At 37.2% G+C, this 12,139-nt stretch overlaps 1 protein-coding gene across 1 annotated transcript in view; it reads left to right on the forward strand.

Moving 5' to 3' along the window:
• dysf (dysferlin, limb girdle muscular dystrophy 2B (autosomal recessive)) overlaps positions 1-12,139 on the forward strand; it is a 285,908-nt gene that overhangs the window by 112,552 nt on the left and 161,217 nt on the right. The window contains exons 40-41 of the mRNA XM_030162629.1: positions 6,287-6,455; positions 7,721-7,794. Of these exons, the coding sequence (XP_030018489.1) occupies positions 6,287-6,455; positions 7,721-7,794 (243 nt within the window). The remainder of the gene's footprint in view (positions 1-6,286; positions 6,456-7,720; positions 7,795-12,139) is intronic.

A 12,139-nucleotide genomic window follows, 5' to 3' on the forward strand; every position in this document is an offset into this window, starting at 1 on the left:
CAAGATTTTTAGTCAAATATAGAACAAATAAAATAAATAAATAAAGAAAAGTGAGCTGGGGGAGAGGGCTTACTCCACTACTTCATCCACAAGATAAAGCACATTAAGGTGTGTATGTTTACACTAACTGAAACTGAAATGTATAAATGTATTCACATCACCGATGTATTCACTTCACATCCAAATTTAACATAGTTTGTCCATTTTGATTAAACAGTGAAAAAAGATTCCTTTTGACCCTTAAAACAAAATGTCAACTTCTCCAGAATGTAAATGTCCTGTTCGATGTCCATCCATTCTTCCGTTGTGGGTGCTTCAGGCTTTAACCATTTTCTACTGATAGTCTTTTGAGTCGCTGCCAAAAGCATTAACAACAGTTTTTTATCTTTCAGAGTCCAGTTCTCACATGAAATATCTCCTAAGTACAGGGCTTCACATTTACAAGGAATTTTTTCAGTAAAAATGTTATTTAAATGTTCACACAGCTGTTCCCAAAATGGTTTGATCACTGGACAACTCCAGAAAATATGTTAGTGATTGGCGTTATTTGTCCCACTGAGTCTAGGATTTAGATACATTAGTGTAGTTTTCTGGTCATTCGTTCAGCTTCATTCATTAGCAGTAGTTAGAGGAGTCAGAGGGAACTCCATGTGGTCCTGAATCTGGGAAAAAGCTTCTGAAGTTTCTGTTAAATTTGTGTATTTACTGTAAAGCTAACATCCAGCCTAACCACAAGCAAGTCATTGTTGGTTCTTTAAATGTAAAAATGTTCTCGGGGGAATATTTCCACCGAATTTACATCAGTGCCATTTACATTCCAAGTCCTTTCTTATTAAAAAAAAAGTAAAGGGAAATATGGAAATATTGTGCACATTTTTCCTAAGAGTAGCTCCAAAGTGGGCTCAGAGAGTTTAATGTTAACAATATTAAGGTCTGAAGTTGATCACCTCACTGTTTTATTATGACAGCTTTAACTGGAGTATGGAAATATTCACATATTTTTCCCTTAAATACAGATCCCTGCTTTGGCTGCGACAGCTTAATGTTAACAAGATTATGGTCCTGTGTTGACCAGCGCAAAAGTATGACGGTCTGCGCTGGACTGTGGAAATATGCACATAGTTCTCCCTTAAATTCAGCCCCTGAACCTGGTCCAAGCAATTCATGTTAACGATATTAAGGTCTTAAGTTGACTGCGTAAGTGTTTTTGTACGCCACGGGGGCAAAACAAAATGTCATGCACGTAGTTTCCCTAAATACAGCCCTTTGAAGTAATGTTAGCTCTCTGAGTTTATTGTGTGACTTTAGCATCATGAGCCCCACTTAAGCCTTTTATAAAATCTGTACGGTCACAGGGATTACAATTACCTGAGCTTCTGTGGTTCAATGGGACTATTATGTTCAAATGTAGCCACTGTTTCACTTCCAACACAGTTTCATCAAGAGTCAGTGCAGTCAGTCACACACGTGGAAGAAGTGGGTCAGAGTGAAGTTCAACATGGAACTTGGTGAAAAAGTCAAATTCTATTCTGATCAGGTTTACAGCTACAAAGTTTCCTTAAAAATCTGAATAACATGAACAACTTGAATTGTCTGAAGAAAAACAAGTGTAATTTTAACAATATTCTGCCTCGGTTTATCACTTTATCATTTACACATGTGCGTTACAATCGCACAAAACATTTAGTAAAAGGCAGAATATTGGTCAAATTGTATTTGCTTTTTTTTTTTTTAGACATTTCCGTTTGTTCATATTTGTTCAGGTTATTCACATTTTTTTTATAAAAGTATGGTTTGGTAATATCGACATTTTCATGTAATTTTACTTTTTTACACCAAAAAACACAGAGAATTTGGGGTTGTCATTATTTATAGGTTATAATGATATTTTACTGGTTCTGACCCACTTGAAATCTAATTGGACTGTATGTGTCTGTATGTGGAACCTGAATTAAAATGATTTTGATTTTGACGCCAATGATTGTTATTATCTTCAGTGTAATTTTTGTATTTCATGCATTAGACCAGGGCTGTCAAACTCATTATGGTTCAGTTCCATATTTAGCCCAATTTGATCTCAAGCGGGCAGACCAGTAAAATAATGACTTAATAACCTATAAATAATGACAAATCCAAGTTTTTCATTTTGTTTAGTACAAAAAAGCCCCAAAACAATTAAATCATGAAAATATTTACATTTCACAAAAAAGATGTGAGTAACCTGAAAAAAATGAAATTTCATTTGAAAAATGAGTGCAATTTTAACAATATTATACCTGGACTTATATATACATGTACATTACACACAATGTTACATAAACATTTGGTAACAGGCAGAATATTGTTGTGGAGTTTGGAACTAAAATTTGAACAATTTCTACAATATTCCATCTCTAATTATTAACACAACTACAGATCCCAGTGGATCCATAAATGCACCAAACATTTAGGAACAGGCAGAATACTATTAAAATTGCACATTTTGGGTTGTTTATCTTTGTTTTTATTTATGTATTTATTTATGAAAAAATAGTTTTGTAAATGTAAATATTTTTGCAGCGTAATCTTATTTTTTTTGCTTAAACTTTTCACAAAGAAAATTTACAGTTGTCATTATTTATGGGTTACTGTGTTGTTATTTTGACTGTAGATCACATTGGTCTGTATGTGGAACCTGAGCCAAAAGGACTTGGACAACCTGGACTGTTCAGGTTCAGTTTTGCACTTTCATCCTGCGGGGCCAGATTGGACCCTTAAATGGGCCAGATTTGGCCCCCGGGCCGCATGTTTGACACCTGTGTGTGAGACAATCAGTTTGATGATAGGCTTTTTTTTTTTTTGTAGCTGTACTTAAAAGCAAATTAGCCAACAAGGACACACCCCTTCAAACCTCTGGGCCAAAGCAAACACAACTGAAAACCAAGTTGCTGGCAGTGTAACTGCAGAGATGACAGTAGTGGCTTTTCCAGTGGACATATGCACAAAACTTTACCAATATTTTTTATGTTGAGTAACAGAAGTGCAGAATGTCAGTTTTTTCATTAAATCACAATTTGTTTATTTAGAACAGGGGTGTCAGACTCCCTTTAGTTCAGGGGCCACAGTCACCCCAATTTGATCTCCAGTGGGCCGGACCAGTAAAATAGTACCAGTGAAAAAAGTAAAATTACATTATGAAAATGTTTACATCTACAACATTTCCTTAAAAATCTGAATAATGTCAGCAACTTGAGATTTCTGAAGAAAAACAAGTGCAGTTTTAACAATATTCTTCCTCGGATTATCAGTTTATCATTTACACATGTGCGTTACAACTGACATTACAATTACAAATACACAAAACATTTAGAAACAGGCAGAATATTGATAAAATTGCATTTACTTTTCTCAAGACATTTCACATTGTTCATATTTGTTCAGGTTATTCACATCTTTTTTGTTTGGATAGTTTATAAAAGTAAGTATTTTCAGAATTTCATGGGTTTTTTGCTCTAAAACACATACAAAACTTTGCAGTTGTCAGTATTTATAGGTTATTATTTTATTATTTTACTGGTTCGGCCCACTGGAGATCAAATCAGGCTGAATGTGGAAGCTGAAAGAACATGAGTTTGAGAGCCCTGATCTAAATTCATGGATAAACATAAATAATGTTGCATTAGGATATAAATGAAACTGTTAGTTTTTCAGAAAGTCTGTGTGGACAGTTTGGTAGTTCAGTGTAATCCTGCTGGACAGACTGTAACGTCCTTCATCTGCTCTGGTGTGAGCCAATAAAACTGTGTTTTAATCAGCAGATGTGTGCTGCTTATGTGACACTAGAACAGTTTCTTCACGTTGAACTTGTCAGATGCAGTCCACGCTGTGATGACAGTGGTTTTTCCTGTCTTCTTACACAGTTTGTCGGAGTCGTATATAGTACATACAGTGTCACTCTACATGTAAACAGTCATTTGAAGGCCTGATATCAGATCTGTGTTTCCCTGATTCTTCTCATAAACATCACATCTCAGACATTTGTTCCTTTAAGTGGGAGGGATCTGGAAACGTAATGAGGCCCCAATTGGACAGTCACCAAAGCGTAACAAATCAGCAAATCGGCAGCCGCAGCCAATCAGCATCAGACAGGCAGGTGGCATAACCAGTTAGCATCAGTGCAGCCCAGTGCAGCCGAAGGTCACACATGGTGTTGGATGGAAACTTTTATGGAAGTAAATCTGTGTCATCAGATTTTGAATTATAAAAGCCATTAATTTCTAGCACTGAATTTTTTTTGCTCTGAAATTAAGTATCTTATATTTTTCCTCAGAATTTTTGCTTCTGAGTTTTTAGTATCTGAATTTTTTTAATTCAAAATTTATGAACATAGTTGAATTCAAAGCCAAAAAATTCAGATACTTAATTTCAGAGCAAAAAAAATTCCGTGGTAGAAATTCAATAGCTTTTATAATTCAAAATCTGATGACACAAATTGACTTTCATGAACTTTCTGTTGTTGTTAACTCTTTCAGTGCCATGGGCCGATTAAATCAGCTTTACGAATACAACCTTTAAAGTGCCATGGGCCGATCAGATCGGCTTTGGAGAACACGCCATATTTGTGTACAAACAAACCATCCACCCCCATTTCTTTCTCACATTTCAATGACGTTCTTTCAAATCTTCTTGCAAATTACGATCAATAATGAATCGGCTGCGTCCGGTGCGTTTTGAATCTAAGTAGCAATCGGTCGGATGTTACCGAGCGGTTTTTGACCAAGGAAGAGCTCGCGTTTCGTTTTCTGCTTGGGAAATTTTATGAATGAATTTATGAATGAAATCACATTCAAATTAGATGGCCATTTTGTAGTAATATCGTAAACACAGCGATCTGTCAAAACAGTCCCATCTGCTAGAAAATGAGTTCTGATGACGATTCAGACTTCGATTATAAAAACGACGCGAAATACTGAAAAACGGCCAAATTCTGTGGCACTTTTAAGGCTTATTAGCCCCTTAACTGTCTGGCACCGAAAGAGTTAAGTACCTCTGCCAGGAGGTATTGTGATCACTTTGCTTTGTGTGTTTGTTTGTTTGTTTGTTTGTGTGTTTGTTTGTTTGTTAGCAACTTTACGGGAAAACTCTTCCACCCATCTTTCCCAAATCTCCCCCACAGATAGGCCTAGGCCCTGGGACCAACCCATTACATTTTGGGCCAAGTAGGCCAAAGTTCAAGGTCACAGCAAGGTCACAACATCTACAATTTCCTGTCATCATTGAGCAATTTTCGAAAATTCATAAAAATTGAAAATGACTCCGATTCTCCTCCAATTGGATCCACCTGTAGCTTAGAACAATATCTTGTATCTGGCACAAAATTGTCCACATCCACTGTGGAATTTGGACTCTGTGGACATTTACATTTAACATTGAAAATCCCATTTACCACATATTTTTCATTATAATTCAACAAATATTGATTGGAATTTGATATAATTTGACATAAGCATGACTGGTACCAGCTTCAACTTTGTACAAAATATCGTTCCGCTCCGTTTCTCTTCCATTACGCTCTGTTGACTTATTTTTTTATGCACCATTTTCAAAAAATCATTAAAAAAATGCGATTCTTGAATGAAATATCATTATGAAATTTGTTTTGCACATCCATAGACATATGTTCTATGACATAAGTTCTGGTTGTTGCTGTTCAACGAAAATTATAGAAGCAGTTACAAAGGGAATTTGCGGGGGGGGTCACAGTTTGTTTCTCTTACATTCAAATGCTAACTAATAACTCGAAAATGACACCAGTTAGCCAACACCGTTAAATTATCGACATACAGGAACTCGTATATGAGCTTTCAAATGACACCATTTTTTGTTGACCTCGGATGACCTAGGAGAAGTTCTTTCCACTTGCCAAATTTGGCGAAATTAGGTCATGTGACTTCCGGTTACAATGGCAACCAACGTCAATTTCGTAATTTGTTAATAACTTTCATTCTAATCATTTTACAAAGCTCAAAGTAGTACTAAATTGTTACCTCCACCAGGAGGTATTGTGATCACTGTGCATTGTGTGTTTGCGTGTTTGTTTGTTAGCAAGATAACACAAAAGTTATGGACGGATTTTCATACAATTTTCAGGAAATGTTGATACTGGCACAAGGCAGAAATTATTAAATTTTGGTGGTGATGGGGGGGGGTGACAGATCTGTCTTGGCGGAGGTCTGTGCTCTCCAAGTGCTTTTCTTGTTTTTCTTGTATTTATCTATATTTGACGTGTTAAATTGTCTTTCTTCAGAGACTACCCCGTGAGGAGCTCTACATGCCACCGATAGTCATCAAAGTCATCGATAACCGTCAGTTTGGCAGGAAGCCGGTGGTGGGTCAGTGCACCGTCCGTTTACTGGAGGACTACCGGTGCAGCACCGAGGAGGAGGAAGAGGAGGAGGAGGAGGATGGATGGAGGAGTAAGACACAGAGCTACATGAATACTGTGGACAGTGGGAGGAAATGAGCAGTCAGCTTTATTCAACACTGAACCAATGAACTAATTCACATGAAATTCTGACCAGATATTAGTCTAAATTCACACAGATGAAGAAATTTTAACATTACAACCAATTAACAGCGTACATGAAATTTAATACATGCTTTGTTTTCACTGACTATTTTAAGGCTTTCAGTATGAAGAAACTGATCACTCACCATGGTATGGTTTTGGTCCATTCTTAAACATTCTGAAGTTCAGTTCAGACCAAAGATTTGCAACAGGGTTTTAGGACGTTGCAGGTAAAAAGGTGCAGGAAATGTTGTAAACGAAGCCATTTCACTTCAGTTCAAGCTGGCTAAAGGTGTCGACAGCCTGAAACAGTGTAGATTTTCTGGGCTTATTTGAGGCGACACCACCTCCTCTGACCCACAGAACTTTGACAGGACTTTGTGATGTATTTATTATAGCTGCATTGAAACAGTGAAAACATTAAAAACAAACTCTCACTGACTCAAAAGCATAAGAAATAGGGCTGTGTATTGGCAAGAATCTGGTGATACGATACAAATCACAATACTAGGATCACAATACGATATATCATGATACTGTTAAAAAGGCAATTTTTTGTTTGTTTCTTTTTTAAAAAAAGATTATTTCCTGGAAGAATTGAATTACACCAGAAATATGTACAAATACTAAACACATTTTTATTTGATCAGAACAGGATCTAATGCTATATCACAAAATGTTTCTAATTCTTCTAGTTTCCAAAGGAACTACCTTCTGCCTCTCAGACAGTAAAAAGTGCTTTTAGGATGCTTCAAATGACCATGATTTAATAAAACACTGTTAAATAATAATAAATAAAATATAAACAATAAAGAAAAACAAAAATGAGCCTCCACCATGTCTGCATTTGAATAAATACCTAAAAATATCGATACAGTACTTTTTAATATCGATACAGTATTGTGAAATGAAATATCACGATATATTGCAGAACTGACATTTTCTAACATCCATAATAAGAAAGCTGCCGTCAGAACAGTACAGTGAGTCGTTACTATGGAAATGATACGTTTGCAGTGGTGTGAACTGGCAGGTTTTCAGGAAGTTGTAACTAGCATTTGAGCGCTTTCATTCAAACATGTTTGCATATCAGATGCTTATTTCCCTCACTGTAGAACTGTTCACTGCATTAATGAACCTTAATGGTAAAACACTGTGTTTTTTAACCTTCAGGTGAGAGGCCAGACTTAATTTCTGGAGATGTTTTTGTCCACATTGATGATGAGGAGCTGCTCATACCTGAACAGGTAAATCCCTGTGTCCTCATCCTCTTAAGCAGGGGTCTCAAACATGTGGCCCGGGGGCCATAGGTTCCAGTCTGGCCCGTGGGATGTTTTTGCAAAGTCAAAAATTCCACAGTCTTGAATTGAATCAAGCAAAAAAAAAAAAAAAAAAGCTTGAATTAAGGAAAAAAAGTTGAATTAAGCAAAAAAAAATAAAATCTTGAATTAAGTAAAAAAAAATCTTGAGGCCAAAAAAAATCTTAAATTTAGCAAAAAATCTTGAATTAACAACTTCAAATTTTTTGTCTTTTAGTGCAAAAAATAATATTAAATTATGAAAATTACATTTACAAACTATCCTGTAAAAATAAAATGTGAATAACTTGAACAAATATGAACAACCTGAAATGTCTAAAGAAAATTAAGCATAATTTTAACAATTTTCTGCCTGTTACTAAATGTTTAGTGCCTTTGTAGATCTGATCAATAATGCACATGTAGAAATGATAAGTTGGGGCAGAATATTGTTAAAAATGCACTTATTTTTCTTAAGAAATTTCAGTTTTTTCAGGTTCTTCACATCTTTTTTGTTTGGATAGTTAATAAAAGTAAGTATTTTCATAATTTTATGTTTTTTTTTTCTTTACACTAAAACAAAGACAAAAATTTGCATTGTCATTATTTATGTTATTATGTTATTATTTGGCTGGTCCGGCCCACTGGAGATCAAATCGGGCTGAATGTGGCCCCTGGAGGAAAATGAGTTTGAGAGCCCTGCTTTTAAGTAAGGCCTGGAGTTCGACTGAAAACAGACCCAGACCAGTAGATGTCACACCTGGTTCAACAGACACTCCCAGGTGGAACGAAACAAAACTGTCTGAGCCCGTGAACGAGAGTGTAGTGACTCCAGTCCATTTGTTGGAGGTAACGCTCCTCTAAGCTGATTTTCCACCCACTAATGAACACTATATTAGAAGAAGAAGAAGCAGCAGGAAGGAAAGGATGCTTTCTTTCCTTCTTTTTTGTTTCACCTTTTCATCTGCTTCATATCTGAAATGTTGCCATGTCAGTGCAGTTTTTGTCATCATCACACTATATTTGTCACATTTTGTCATGTCGTCCTCTAAAAGAGCACATAATCGCTCTCTCTCAGAGATGTAATATGCACTCAAAGGCTCCGTTCAGACTGCAGCCAAATGTGGCTCAAGTCCCATTTTTTTTTCCCATATGTGACCTGTATCTGACCTGTTAAAGACAGTCTGAACAGCACTAATCTGACCCGGATCGCTTTCATATGTGGTCCTAAATCTGACCCGGACCGCTTTCATATGTGGTCCTAAATCTGACCCAGACCACTTTCATATGTGGTCTTAAATCTGACCCAGACCACTTTCATATGTGGTCCTAAATCTGACCCGGACCACTTTCATATGTGGTCTTAAATCTGACCCGGACCACTTTCATATGTGGTCCTAAATCTGACCCAGTCCACTTTCATATGTGGTCCTAAATCTGATACAGATCTGATATTTTCCAATGTGACTTCAGTCTGAATGTCCAGGTCACATTTATTGAAATGCAATAAACGTCCCAGTTGTTGGTCTCAGGAGGAGGAGCGGAGGAAAACTGTATTTCCTTCTGTAAACAGTGTGTGTCTGCGTGGTCACGTATTCCATCAGGACCTCTTTAGTGCATGTGGGTCACTTCAGGACCTCTTTAGTGCATGTGGGTCACTTCAGGGTCACGTTCAGTTCACACTCAAAACTGACAGAAGTCGTATTTAATGTGGAATATGAACGAGCACACACAAAAAAAATCAGATTTCACATAAAAAATCTGAACTGTGCATTAAGACCTGCTGTGTGGACAGTCTGTGTCCACTCCCTACCTCCACTGAATTATTGATGTCCTTCATGTTGTCAGGAACGTCTCAGCCATAAGCTGTTTGTCACTCAAGCAGTTCTCCAGTTAATCAATCTGTAACCAGACCTAATATTATGTTCATCACATTGTCATATTTAGATGAAGCGTTCTGCTGCTAACGGTACAGCTGACATGGGACACTTACATTTGCCAGAGCGTGTCATCATAACAAATGTTGGTTCAGTTGCTTTTCAGAACCAGTTAAGCTTCTACAGAGAACCAGCAAAACCACACATTGTTTTGACTCGTGTAAATGCCATCACCTGTGTTTATGATTTACTTTTACTTATTGTCAGCAAATCCCATGAACAGATCCTGACTGCCCTACTTAAAATATGGTTTTTATACCTCTTCATGTGGATGGTCCTGTCTGTCATTTCATTATTTAATCAGCGGTTGTCTGGATAGGATTCCTTTAGACCACAGGTGTCAAACATGTGGCCCAGGGGCCAAAACCGACCCGCCAAAGGGTCCAATCTGGCCCTTGGGATGAATTTGTGTAATGCAGAAATTACATTGAACATATTAACAATCAAGGATGTTAAAATCCTTTTAGGTCAATTCAATCTCAAGTGGATCAGACCAGTAAAATACTGTCATAATAACCTATAAATAATGAAAACTACAAATTTTTCTTTGTTTTAGTGTAAAAAAAAAAAAAAAAAAAAAAGTAAAATTACACAAAAATATTTAGATTTACAGACTAGCCTTTTACAAAAAATGTGAATAAACTGAATTTTTTTAAAAGAAGTACGTGGAATTGTACCAATTTGAACTGATAAAGCACTTTGTGACTCTGTCTGTGAAAAGTGCTCTATAAATAAAATTTACTTACTTACAATATTCTGCCTGTTATTAAATGTGTGTATTTGTAGATCCACTGTGATCTGTAAGTTGTGATGCACATGTATAAATGATAAACTGAGGTGTAATATTGTTCAAATTGCACTGATTTTTCTTAAGAATTTTCAGGTTCATACTTGTTCATGTTATGTTCAAGTACAGTTTGCAGATGTAAACATTTTCATTACGGAATTTGACTTTTTTTCACTCAAAAACATAGAAAAAAACTTTGGAGTTAACATTATTTATAAGTTCTTATCCTATTATTTATAGTATTTTACTGGTGCAGCCCACTTTATTTCATGTTAGGCTGAATGTGGAACTGAACTAAAATGAGTTTGACAGCGCTGCTTTAGAGAATGAAGGAGGAGAAACTGTTCTAAAACATAGCCATGTACATTTGGCCTAGGCCTTACACATCCCAAAAATACATCGATTACATCACAAATAAGGTGCTGTTCGTTCTTGGCAAAGCAACAGCCTCAAAGAACAGCACTTTTCTTTAGAGTAGCTGAACTTTTGCTCTCCAGTTGCTTCTCATTACAGCTGAACCTACTGTGAGTGGTTTAATAGTGAATCATCCAGGAATTTTCTCCGTGTATGTGACGGATGTTCGTGTATTTCTTTGTCTGTGTGTGTGTTTATGACATTTAGCCGTTAATACTGTTTATCTCAGTTGAGTGGGTACATGTGAGTTCTTTCAGGCGTATGGTGTTATGACCATAAGTGTAAAGGGGCAAGTATGAAACACTGGTCCTTTCCACAGAAGAACATCTGTGTGTGTGTGGTGTGTGTGTGTGTGTGTGTTGTGTGTGTTGTGTGTGTGTGTGGCGGAGTTAAAGGTGAGTCTGAATGTGTGTGTGTCTGTATCTGAGGCTGTGTCAGTGTGTGTCCGTCAATGGCGTCGCAGCAAAAATAAACTGTTCTGACGTGGTCACATGGCAGCCATCTCTGCGGTTTGTGGTTGTCAACGGCAACTGCAAGACCTGTGCTCGTCACTGATCATTACGTCTCCCCCCTCTCGCCTCGTTGTCTTTGCTCTAAGTTTTAAGATTTTCCTAATTTTTTCTTCTTTCCCTCTTTTCATTTCTTATCCTTTTTTCTCTTTATATTCTCGTCCTTTCTGTTGTTCTTTGGGAGGACCTGAGCGGGAAACCGTTCTCCAGTCCTCTAAATCCACTTTCAGATGGTCTAGTTTCACTCTGAATCATAAATACACAGATGAAACGGACATCCTGTCAGAGACACCACTCATTAATGCCCCCATGTTAACGTACAGGTCATGGTGGTGCACAGGCGCAGCAGATAGTAGCTCTGTCCAGCAGCTTGGTATTATCTCACTTGTGCTGATACTGATTATTTTGCACTGCCATCGGTTAGATGTGCATAAATACAGCTGTGCTGAACTTCTTCAGTTCGCCGATGGAACTTACCAGCAGATACTTTCATCCTTCTTGAGATCACCAGATCACCTCCTGGGACTCCTGCTGCAGCGCATCGGAGGAGGAGGTGCTGCGAGCGGAAGTAGAAGACAGGCATGTGGGGGGGGGGCATGTGGGCCCAGCTAAAGACTAACCCACAGGTGTCAAACATGCGGCCCAGG

Source organism: Sphaeramia orbicularis, chromosome 18 (genome assembly GCF_902148855.1).
Source record: "Sphaeramia orbicularis chromosome 18, fSphaOr1.1, whole genome shotgun sequence".
Classification (NCBI taxonomy): Eukaryota; Metazoa; Chordata; class Actinopteri; order Kurtiformes; family Apogonidae; genus Sphaeramia; species Sphaeramia orbicularis.